Source organism: Dermacentor andersoni, chromosome 8, assembly GCF_023375885.2.
Source record: "Dermacentor andersoni chromosome 8, qqDerAnde1_hic_scaffold, whole genome shotgun sequence".
In the NCBI taxonomy this organism is placed as follows: Eukaryota; Metazoa; Arthropoda; class Arachnida; order Ixodida; family Ixodidae; genus Dermacentor; species Dermacentor andersoni.
In genome coordinates, this window is record NC_092821.1 from 104352267 (window position 1) to 104365003 (window position 12737).

The 12737-nt window shown below is 43.8% G+C and overlaps 1 protein-coding gene across 1 annotated transcript in view; it reads left to right on the top strand.

The window, feature by feature from the left end:
* Nucleotides 1-12737, top strand: part of LOC126529470 (DNA-dependent protein kinase catalytic subunit-like) — a 181166-nt gene that overhangs the window by 142758 nt on the left and 25671 nt on the right. The window contains exons 78-82 of the mRNA XM_072284110.1: nt 6058-6218; nt 8511-8633; nt 10589-10677; nt 10761-10848; nt 11512-11667. Of these exons, the coding sequence (XP_072140211.1) occupies nt 6058-6218; nt 8511-8633; nt 10589-10677; nt 10761-10848; nt 11512-11667 (617 nt within the window). The remainder of the gene's footprint in view (nt 1-6057; nt 6219-8510; nt 8634-10588; nt 10678-10760; nt 10849-11511; nt 11668-12737) is intronic.

Sequence of the window (12737 nt, forward strand, 5' to 3'; positions counted from 1 at the left end):
GCCCACTGCAGTGATGTAGCGCTTATGATATTCTGGTACTGAACGTGAGGCTGAAGGTTCAGTTTTCTTTTAACAAGGAGGCTTCACTCTGACAAGCACAGAACACGGGCAACATTCTTGTGCATTTAGTGACGAGAAGAATAGGGAGAACTGAAGGGCTCAATTCTTTTTTGTTGGCATCAGCCATATGTGGCTGACAGACTACAAAGCTGGGGAAAGCATAGGAGAAACATTCTTGTGCATTTAGTGACGAGAAGAATAGGGAGAACTGAAGGGCTCAATTCTTTTTTGTTGGCATCAGCCATATGTGGCTGACAGACTACAAAGCTGGGGAAAGCATAGGAGAAACACTGTATTTTAAATTGAAATGTAAAAACTATGAGGAAAGGGAAATAAAAGCAAACGAAAGGACAGCTTTCCAGTGGTGGGAGTTGGATCCACAGCCTCCGTGTGATGCATGCGGTAGTCTGCCACTTGCGCCTGTGCCACCACTGTATACCTTCAGGGTGTCTACCAAGTTGACATTTCCAAATTCCCTGAATGAGCCAGAACTTTGATTTATGTCAAGACAGGCTGGACACCATGCTGCCCGACGCTGTCACTCTCTAGTAAGCATGTTGAAACAAAAAAAATGACTTAATCCAGTTTGGATAGCAAGGACTAATATCTATTTTATTTAAAAAGAAAACAGAAGGAAGGTGTTAGTAAAATGCACAGCGAAAAAAAAATGGTAAAAACCATTCCAAATTGAGTCGAACATTTTCAAATACGAATGAAAAGAAGATGCGTACAGATGTAAATATTTTCAAATATGAGCTATTTCTATCAACTGATAGCAAGCTCATCGGTATGAGGCCTGAACTTTGTCACGACTAAGATTCCTTCTCAGCAGCTGGGAAGTCAACCTCAACTGTCCTGACATACTCTCGGCCAATACACAACATCTCTGTGTTGGGTTTCACTGCTTTAAAGAGTTTATTTTGGTTTGGATGTGGGACACCTGCACCTCTGCGTCAGCCAACACTTTGTTTTTTGAGCTCAAGCTCCTTCAAAGAGGCGGCGGCATGCTTCCTTTCCTGTTAATTCCTCAGTGTGTCGGTCCTTTCTGTTCTCTTCCTCCTTCCACGACGCGTTCACCCCATGGACCATTTGAAGCATCCTCTTGGTCAGTTGTACAGTCAACGTCCGATTTTTCGGACTCCCTAGTGGCCGCAAAAACATCGGAAAAATCGGGCAGTCCGAAAAAAATGAATGCATGTCTTTAACTGCCCTTAAGGGCTAAAATTGGCACAAGCACGTCCGAAAATGTTTTTAAGGCCTGTCAGTACACTTATTAGGCATATCAGTGCTTGTACTGTGACAGGAGACAGGGGTGCACGCGTGTATACTTAAGGAATACATATTGTGCCCCGTGACAATTGCCCCTTCCCACTCTTATGCTTCACCGCGTAACATTTCTGTACTGAGGCGAAGCTAACTTTCGGAGAGTGGCATTATGCAACATGCTGTGCTTTGCGAGCTTCGAAGCCATTCGCGAGGATTACAAAGGCACAGTCGGTGCCATTGCTGACAGTGGCGAATTCTTTCAATGAAAAACACGGCACCGCACGACAAGAAGCTTGATAGCAAACGTAGAAGCAGCTAGGCCTGACGTTGCCTTGGTGGTGGCTACGGCTGCCAGCGGATCTGCGTGCGAGAGTGCCGGTTCGAGGCGGCGAGATAATCAAAATGGCGACGGTGGTGGCTTTGATTAATGCCATTTCAGACCTGCAGTCAGGGCAATATACATTGACTATATGGAGTACGTGGTGGTGCCGCGAAGCCGTGCGAATTATCGGGCATGTCCGAAAAATCGGTCGTTGACTACTTTGGATATACCTCGTGCCGATGACACGGCATCAATGACAATTCATTGTGATTCCTCTGTTACTGGAGCCAGCAATAACACGACTTCCGTTCCCTTTCAATAAAATTGCAGCTAATTTTCCCTGATAGAAGCACAAATTCCCTGAGTTTTCCTTGAGTATTTCCAGACTTGAAATTCCCTGAGAATTTCCAGTTTTCCCAGTTTTCCTGGTTGGTAGACCCCCTGACCTTTTTTTGCCTATGTGTACTGGACCTAGCAATGGGAATGTTAGCCAGCGCCGCCACTCATGGCCAGGGCAGTGCATGCGGAATGTTCTTTTGAACTGAGGACATCACATAGTACATGATCTTTGAAGCATGCGACTGGCCAATAGGCCCTTATATGTTACCTCATGGCATAGAAGATGACATAGCTGGGGACCCTCACTATGCAATGAGTGATAATATTAGTTAGGAGAGCTTAGGGGGCTTGATATTTTTGTGGTCAGCAATTGTACAAAGCTCACCGAATTTGTAGTAGCCCTCTAGTCTAGGTAGCTTTGAGGGAGTAAAAGGCATAAAGAGGCAATTAGCATAATTTATGTGTTTTTTAATGTGTGTCATATGTGTATAAATACAGTAAAGCTTTTTTTTGCTAGTCGAGTCTCTAATCTTTACGAAATCTCATAATACTTGAGGGCATGCTAAGGGCATAGATTGGCATAACCTCACACCTTGGGCCACAAAGAAACAATACTTAGTTGCCACCAATATGCACAGCGCATTTACTTAGCAACAAATTTAGTCCCAAAATCAGAATTTCGCAGCTTTGTCTGAGTTCTATTTTACATGCGCTTGACCTTAGTTTCAAGACAAATGTCTTTCATACGTTTTCACTTCTGCTACAAATTGTTTTATTAAAGGCCAGATTCAAAAGAAGTTTCACTTTGACTTAATTCATTATAAATGTGTATATGTACTATTGAAGCAATCTTGGCAAACATGCAGGGCTGGTAATGGTGTAATCTTCCTATTAGCAGCCTTTAAATAGAGTCAACTTCTGTTAATTCGACCCTGAGGGCACCGACAAAATTGATCGAATTATGCGATTGGTCAAAATATATAACATGCAGAAGAAAGTCTTAGTTTTGCCAGAAAGGCGAAACAACAATTGCGATAGCAAGTGTGGGGTTCTCACCCGTGCTCTTGGGACAAAGGAACGACAACAGAGTAGTGCAAACAATCAAAAGGGCGTTTGTTGCACCTTTTTTATTGCACCATTTATTGCATTTATAGACTAATGCCTGCTAGCCGAGTTGCTATCCACAAAACATGTTGACGGGTGCGTTAAAAATCGCAAAAGTCCGACACACTGCAACCGCATAGCAAGCGAATATGTTTGCCCCATGCTGGATACCAATGCCTGGTCGTTCGCTCATACGGGCATGTGAATGGTGGCACATTCGAACGATCGTGTTCGTTCGTTCCAGGATAGGTTTGCGAGACGGTCTCGCAGAAGCATGGATCGACACACATGCAGAACGTCCACGCCACTTGCCGACCCCGAGCCAAAGAGGAATAGCCTTCTCCTTTTTGCACCCAAGTTACCTCGCCGTTAGGTGGCATTAGCAGAGCAACACTTGCGCCTTCTTTCGTACTACCCTGCAAGCATAGCGACCGGCCATAAAGCCACGCGGCGAAGCCGGATTACAGGAGACGGGAGCTATGCGGGAAAACAACATATCAGGGGACGCATGAGAGTCGCGCACCCCCACACAAGTTATTAGACAGCAGTACAAAGTAAAGTTAGTCTTTTTATCAGCTGCATAAACTGCTGCAAATGTTTGCCTACTAATTAAATTAACAAGCATGTTGTCCTGTGCACTCAGGAAAACGTGAACGCATCTCACTCGATAACCGTGGATGCTCGCTGTCAGAACACTGGCATGAGGAAGAGCAGCAGCAGCAAGCGAATAGTCCTTTGTGCTGCGACTTGCTTCAATGTGAACTAAGCGGCAGCCAACACAGCACACACAAAGCCACCAGCCCTCGGCGCACCGAAACGCTGTACCCACCGCAGATCACTTTCAATATAGGGCCTGTGGGGCCACGTATACGCAGCCTGTACACAGGGAGCCCAATATGCAGGGTTCTATTTCCCTGTGCTCATACGCAGATGTTACCGCACTTGGGCTTTATACGGAAGATTACAGCAATGCCGACGGCAGAAATTTGCCTGAAGTGTCCATATAATTGCTATCGCAATAAAAGAAATGCCAAAACACACTGCAGATTCATTTAGCAGTAATTGCCCGATTCTAACACGCCGTAAATCAAACATATACACGCTTTCTATGTGTCCAAAGTACAAAACTAACGTAGAAGTGACATGAAAGCTCCTAAGTAAAAGTATAAATCTAACGCACACCCAGTATTTAGCAACAAAAATGGTCAAAAGTCTGATGTGTGTTGCACTGTGGCAGCTAGTTTTCTAAAGTCAGCTTCGTCGCACTACACTTGTGATATGTGGTGAAGCACACAAGCGTCGTAAATGTGGTTTTGTTTTCGTATTCGATTGCCCTGCACAGTCAATTTTTGGCCCATTTATCATGGGACAAAAAGGTGCACATTTGAATCAGGTAAATATCGTAATCACACATTCCGAGCTACTGTTATATCTTGAAAATCTTTCTAGGGCAGGCTAAAAATAGGCATTTTTGATGGAAGAAGATGTGTGTTCAACGCCTTCAGTGTACCCTAAGCTCCACCAAGACATGGTGCCACTAAAGGGGTTGCAGTTGGGGTCACCACAGGGGTCAGGCACATGCATGTTGACGGGTCAAGTTCAATTTGTGTGGCGAATTTCAATTTCAGGATCGAAGTAATGAAAGTTTAGGCCCATAGAAACGCATGGGCACCTGCTGGGACCTTTAGTCGGGATAAAGTGAACCAAAAGTTTAATTAACTGGAGTCAAATCGATGAATGGCTACTTTAGTAACTAAGCAGACTTGTGCACCTGGTGGTTAGTGGATAGGATGTAAGTCTCGGCCCGGCGCCTTGCCTCTGAGATTTTTTACCACGCCGTGGAGCAGCCACTGGTGGTGCCCAATCTCGGAGGTCATACCAAGAACCCATGATTTCTGGATCATGTATCATTTCCATTGAACAGTAATGGCAGCATCCTTTCTTTTTAATTATGGTATAAAAAATATTTTCTTTCACAAGTTTTATATGCCGCATCAAAGCATATTTCAAAAATCAAATTTTGCGTGTAGGCTGCTCTTTCCCTTCACTATCTGAAACCACGTTTCTTACGTGGTTCAAAATTTTGTTTCAGTTGGCCTTCAGATACGCTTCTTTAAAGCTAGTTAGACTAAAAGCATGAACGTAAAACTTGGACACCCAGAGAAAAGAAGGAACCAACACTGTGGCATATTTGTCCCTTCTCTTCTTTGGTGTCCTGGTGTCACATTAGCCCTGTTAGTCTAAATATCACCAACAAACTAGCACAATCCTGCACTCTGCTTTTAGAATTAAGTGTAATTGCGCACAACTGTGTTACTGACATTCCAGTGCTCTTTGCACTTTCTAAGGTGCGCTGTCTTGGTATGGCTCTGTAATAATGTGCATTCTAGGTTTCCTGGTGAGGTTCTAAAAGTGAAAAAGGAGGTTTGTCACTAATATCAGCGACATCAAGTAAAAGCAACAATGCACCTGTATGTCACTGTGCAGGCATGTAATGCTTGTGCATGCATGTGCATGTTTGAGCTGTGTGAAAAATAAACAGCTGTCGTTTACTGCTTGCTAAACCATCCAAGCTCTCCCATCAAATAGCAAACAGACGCGCATTCTTATGGACGTTAAGGACATGATTAGACGTTATTTGCTCTTTTTTTTTTCGTATGTGCACCTAAAAGACTTCTCCATTTACCATTATCATGCGTGTAAGTGTGTCTGCAACAAACAAGTCTACTTATGAGTAACCTGAAACAAGCTTATGAAGTGTTTTTCTTCTATGGTTTCTCTGTTTGTTTTTTAACCTGCAATCAAAGACCAGTTAGACTATGCAAGTGAGCTGAACATTGTCCCTTGTCCCCATAATAGACATCATATCTGAAACAAGATCAATCAATGTTGAAGGGAATTTAACGCTGCATGCGGCACTCAACTCACCTGATGTCTCTTTTTCCCATGCACATTGTCAACACAAGGCGAGCCAAGTCTGAGACGGCGCGACGAGTGCCCACAAATCCTGGTGGATGCTGTGCTGACCGCCATGCGACTGGGTCACAGCCAAGCACCCGACATGTTTCCCCAACTCCTGCAGTTACTACAGCATCATCCATCCTGCGGGGAGGCCTTCATTGCGCAGGTGAGTACTGCTGCATTGACTTGCATGGATCGAGTCGGTGCATCTGTGCAAGGAGAGCTCGGCATACGGCCACAGCCAAGCCGAGCAAAGTGCCAGCGGACCAATGTCATCGTGCTATGCGGGCCATGGCTTCCACCTGTGCCATGATAACAGTAGTTCTTGCCACAAAACACTGGTACATTGAATTGCTAGGCAATGAGAGGCCAGGTAACTGTAATTACTGTAACTGCAGTTACCATATAGACTCGTGTAAGCGCCGCTTCTTTTCACAATTTTGACAAGGTGCGGCGTTCACACGGGATTGAACCTTTCGGTCAAAATGGTGCTGGCACAGCCAGTGACTTGTGCATACCCTGGATTCCTCAGATGTGCCAGTGCATCCGAGGTCAAAGCACAGCGCTCGCCATCTAGCAGTGGCTTGCGGAAGTGCACAGCACGCAAAAATTCACCAGTGCATGCGTATGGCATTGGGGCGCTGAACGCAATTGCTTCTTCATTGGAATTTTTTTTTTTTTGCTATGTTGGGCGTACAGCTAAGTGAATTCCTCACACAAGTCTGTATGGTAAAAGCAAACGGTAAAAGGCCCAAAGGTAAGATTGATTACAAAGAGGGCGCCGAATAAAACAACACACTAAGAAGGGGGACACGAGACAGCACGTAGGCGCACTAACTAACAACCGAGTGTTTTATTTCTTGACATAGTAATATATAGCTGCTGTCAAGGATCAAAACAACAAGAATAAACAGGGCAGTCATCTGCATCGCACAAGGCACCTACGTGCTGTCTCGTGTCCCCCTTCTTCGTGTGTTGTTTTATTCGTCGCCGTCTTTGTAATCATGCTTAACCAACTAGCCCACCAACACATGCTCAGTCCCAAAGGTAAGTTTGCTAAGTTTGTCCACCCGTGCACTGACAGCAATGGCCGTCATCGTAGTTTATCAGGCTTTCATCAAGCCACCTTCTCATCTTTAAGTTTGTCTTTGCCATAGAGAAAATAAAATTAAAACTTCACCCACCACTGCTGCTAGACTTTGAACTCCATGCCCCTGAAGCGATGTCTATTCGGAGCAAGACACTTTAATCACTGGACTATTATGAATCATTTGCACTTGGTAATTTGTGCAAGGTATCATGCCCTCACAGGGACTCTGAGAGCAGCAGCATCTGTGCATGCATTTCAGAAGTCACAACACACAATGCTGTAGCAAACAATGACATTGTGCATAGCAAAGATGTTGTTCTTCGGAAGATGCCTGTGTCCACTGTAATGGCATTGCTGTTGCAGCAAAGGAGTTGAGAGTGACTAGAATCGTTCTAATAATCTGATCCTTTTGCGGATTTTTGCCTGCTGCATTTATAAATTTTTTTATGCATTAATCATAAGACCTTCTTAGTAGGCTCTTTCTTTCTCCAACGTGTACAGTAGGTTGCATAACAAAGCATCCAGGTGTCAGTGTTCAAATCTGCCACTGGCTTGTTCGCACTCAAATTTTTGTATACAGAAGGCATTTTTCATAGCTTTATTTTTATTATCACATTTGGAAGCAGTGATCACTTGTTTTGTGCCGAATGAACCATGATTGCACTTCTTCCGCCTACAAAGCAGGATTAATATTGTCTCGGTGAACGTAACGGTGTTGCCACCAACCACTGTTCGAAGAAAAACTTGGGACATACTCTGCTACAACAGCAGAAAAATAAGCTAGTATCTGGTTTTGACCGCTTATGGGTAGCAAATATAAATTCTGATCTAAAGATCTTGTTTCTTCCGGACTGCGCCTTTTATTGTCAAACTGACCAAAGCACCTCAACTCTGGCAGCCTTCAGGTAGCATACGAGGGTAATATTGGTCAGCTGCTTACTCCCAACTTCCCGTTCTCTGACACTTTCGGTTGGAAGAATATTCACATCCGCCGCTAAGGCCTGAGTGGTGCTAACTAACACTGCCCGGGCTAGGTCTAGTGCACATAGACAAATGCTCAAGAAAGTGAGTGAATGGAGGTTTGCTATTGTAGCTTAATTGCGAGGGGGATCGCATGTGTTATGCAGAAGTTGCGGGTTTTAAGTCACGCTGGCAAGAATTCGTCTTTTCTCCTAGTTTAGTTTCCCCTTTTTCTTTTGTCGTTAAAAATATCTAAGATTATCACAAATTTGATCCTCATTCATATTTAATTATGCATTTCAATTAAGGAGGATGGTTAATTTCCCTTAGGCTTTCCTTGACTTCATTGTCCGTTGGGTCGATGTGGTTTGCTGTGAAGAAACAAAAGTGGCCCATCTCTTCTACCAGTGCTCCAAGGTACCTTGCTGGATGTTTCTGCGTTGGATCAACCAGATTCTTGCCCTTCTCGACAAGCAAGTGGGACCATTCCTCTTTGACATCGTCGACAGCGTGGCTCATCACTACCCAAATGTAAGATGGCATAGGGCCTAGCCTAACGGATCGGCTGTGTCAGCGCATTTTACCTTGCGGAGATAGCAGCTGCTGTTATGTATAGCCTACTAGTGGTTTTCGCACCGTAAGGCTGTTCAACCCCTTCAGGCACTCTGTGCATAATTGTCCATGCCAGCGTAGTGCATAGAAAGCAAGGGCACTGATAAAGATAACAATATTTAAAACATGTTACATACACCTGGAAGCACTTATTATTGGGCATGTGCTGCAAGTTTTAATAACGAAAGAGAAAACATGTGATCTAACTTTGTGTAGAACATGGCTACAAGGTGGGTTACCCAGAAAGAAAGCTTCGCAGTTGAAGAAAAATGGTCCAGTATTTTTCGTCAACTGCAAAGCCGTACATTGGCAGTGTAATTATTGTACAGATTAGGCAAAGGTTCAGTCTCAAGCGGCATGAACTGAACGCTAATGACTTTAAAGTTATCAACATGTGCTTGTAGTCAATTTGCACAAAATGAAGCAAGTCTGCAACCTCATACAGTGGAACCTCCGTTAAAGTTTCCCCGATTTTGCAACATCTTAGGTTTTATGACAGATTAGTGCAGTCCTGGAGAAATCCCCATAGACGCAATGCATTAAAAACCTCGAATATGCGACGGGAGATTAGGCATGTCCCGTCTCGTACAATGACCCGTGCGAAACTGCTAACTCAATGGTGGACACATGAGAAGCGCCGCCAGCTTTCGGCAGCTTCCTCATGGCACTGTCCCCTCCATAAGAAAGGGGAGAATGCCCTTTCGCATGTGGAAAGCTCCAACAGGTTTTCGAGCTCCCTGTTTCCCTCGCATTCGCTGCCCTCTCAGCGTTAATTTCCCTTCTCCCTCTCCAAGTCGCTCAACCACCTCCCGCCTTTGCCTCTTTGTTGCCTTCTCATTGCATTTCCGCTCTCTCTCGGCATTTTCTCTCAGCAGCACCTGCTCCCTTCACCAGGCACGTTCGTATATAGGACCAATGGTGTTTTTGGCTCTGTGCCAAGCTCGCTATCTTCGTACAGTGCCAAGAGCGCTGTAGACCGTATACTTCGACACATCCTTTGCCAAGTTCCGTGAGAGTGAAACTATCTCTGAAAGTTAGTTATAAACCGAGGATACCACCCTAGTGTGCATGGAAAGCACGAAAGCATGTGCAAAAAAGCATGAATTAGCCACCGGAAGGCCTGTAGACCATATCGGACACACTTGTTAATGCATGCAGTTCAGCGCTTTGTCAACGCGCAAGCACACAAGACTTCTCACGCATCTGTTGTTGGGTTTCTGGTACCGTGCGGGTCATCGTATCATGCCGACAGCACTGGTTGCCACCTCGGATGAGGGCGACGCCTCAGATACTGCCATGCTTGTGACCATGTTCGCAGTTGTTCTGCATACTATCGATGACATTCGGAGGTGCGTCTATGCAGGCAACGCCACCGTAGGTAACCTTCTGGTGAATGTTGCTGTGTGGCTATAAGAAAGTGGCAGATTTTTTTAAAGTCTGTAAATTAGAAAACAATGTTTTAGCATGCTGGCAGGCACATATCACTGGACACAGTATACTAAATCTCACCAATTAAGTGTGAGTGGCACCTGTAATGCAGTATTGTTCTTGCATTTACTTGTTTGGCGGTCTTGGTTTCTGAGTCGTGCAGACCATTGGTCATCAGCCTAAATTTAAGCTCCTCACAATTTCTTCGCTCGAAACCGTCTATTTAGGTCAGATGTCTGGATTATGCGATGCGTGGATGGTATCACGTTTTTAGGTGTTACCAAGAAAGTCCCATAATCGAGGTTCCCCTGTATTCAAATTCCAGAAAATGCACTGCAACCGCATTTGCATCTTTTTTTACTAAGTCTTGTGAAAACTCATTTTGCTTAAATTCTACTTCTTCAGGCTCGGCTAACATGTCTCCTTGTTTCCCTGTATTCCCCCAGGCCTTAATCTACCCTTTCCGTGTAAGCTCCAGTGCTTACACGTTTGAGTGTCCAAAGACAAGGAAAGCCTGTCAGAACTTTGTAGGCCGGTAAGTTTTCAACTGCTTCGTAGGTGTATGCAATAGGTTCATAGCTGCTTGATAGCTGAACATTTGTTCTCTCTCACATTTAGCCTGCAACAGGCCATGGACAAGGTTCCACTAGTGAATGAGTTCATCAAGGCTCTGGAGCTGCTTCAGTTCCCGGATATTGCATTCAAGGTGAGGAAAACATTTCGCAAATGGATTTTAGTCCATTAGAGAGTGAAATGTCAAGGAATATAGTCATCGCTTTTGAAGTGTTGTGTTTTTTATTTTATGCATAATTTACCTTATAGGTTGCACAGTGTATTACAGTGCGCAGGACATTCTTGTGTCTGCTATATTTTCGTAGTCATACGTCTTGCTACTAAGATCAACTTCTAATTTAGATCCAAAACATGTATCCATGAATGTGCTGCTAATCTGCAAAGTAGAGGGCAACACTGCACCTTGAATGAAGTTTGTACTTCACAAGGTGTTGCTCCTCATCCATTCCTGAGTCATAATCTGTATTGAGGCACATTCAGCAACTCAAGCAACTCCTCACAGCTCACGTGACACCTCACGAAGAAACATTACTGAAGTGTGCTAAGTGTTAACATTTAAGATGCCTAATTCTTGCAAGCTACAAACCTGACAAACAAAAATTTAAACTGCACAAACTGACGGCTAAATGCTATCATTAGTTCATGCAAGTGTAAATTTTTGTTAAGATGCACCAACTCGCTGAACAAGAAATTCTTCTGAACTTGATAATGCGAATCTACATTTTTACTTCCTGATCAGTGCACACATGGTCTTCTTGTGTGTGTGGTTGAATGTCGGCCATGCTTGTGTCTGTAGGACTGGTACGAGTCTGTGAAGGACGCCCTGAACGAAAAGCAAGGCCCAGCATCAATCAAGGAGCTGTTCAAGAAAATCGTCTCGCAGCTTCTGGTGTGCAGCCGCGATTCTTCAAGTCGTTCCTCGTGGAGTCGTGTCTATCAGCGTTTTTCTGAGGTGTGTTCTGACATCTTGACGGCGTTGCCTGGCGTAGGGTAGCCACGTGTCTGAGCCCACGAATTAGCGGGGGAGAAAAAAATGTAGTTCTTTTAAATACGCAAGTTTAGGGCCGCTGTTAATTCAGTTTCGCCCTGTTTTGAATCTTGTGGACTGGTCATCATTATCGGCTCATTTACGGCTGGTGCGAAACGAACAACTCGAATGGTGACCTCACAATCGTCAGTCGTCAATCATCTGTCGACTCCATCCAGTGGTGGCAAATTATCTGATCGCGTCATTCCATCTAATCTCCTGCTGTACTCAGTTGTGTTTCCTTTTCCTTTCTGGTTTTATATGCCCGTTTTGTCACTAAATCGCCAGTCGTCTGTTCTGCAAATGTAGAACGTGTAGCTGGTCTAACTCGAGGATGAATGTTTCATCCCTAATATCCTTATATAATACTATCTATGCGATCTTCTTTTTTCTTGCAAAAGCAGCACTTTATTTGAAGAAGAGATTTTGCACTTTTTGGAGATGTGTAGGAACAGTGTCCTTGTGTGCAACCAAAATTTTGTTTAGTATGAAAAGCAGAGAAAACTGAAACGCATGCAATACATAAACGACAAGCATACTTCGAAATGGAGTTCTTTTTCTTTCTTTTTTTTCATTTGCTGTAGTGCTGGTTGCAGTGTGGTCGTATCTTCATATGTGATATTCAAGCTACCTGAAAATCAGTAATCAACGCCCCATAAAATTATATTTCCAACATTGCATTCTTTATGACTTACACCCTCGTAGCCATCTGTTAATAATATGTTTTCAACCTGTTTTCTTCTATTGCTTCCCCAAACAGTGCAAAGTTACCTTTAAATGAAGAAACTTTATTACCTTAATTAAAGTATGTAAGGTTTCAATTGATTTACTCTGAATGTAATTGTGTATTTTAAACCAGCAAAATAAAGAAAAGAGACAGTAGACTGGTGAATGGTCTTGGTAATGTGGTTAAAGTGCTAAAATGGTACATTTTTAACCATTTTTTAGCCTTTTGATAACCAGCACAACACTATATCTTAAGTGTCTGAGCCAAG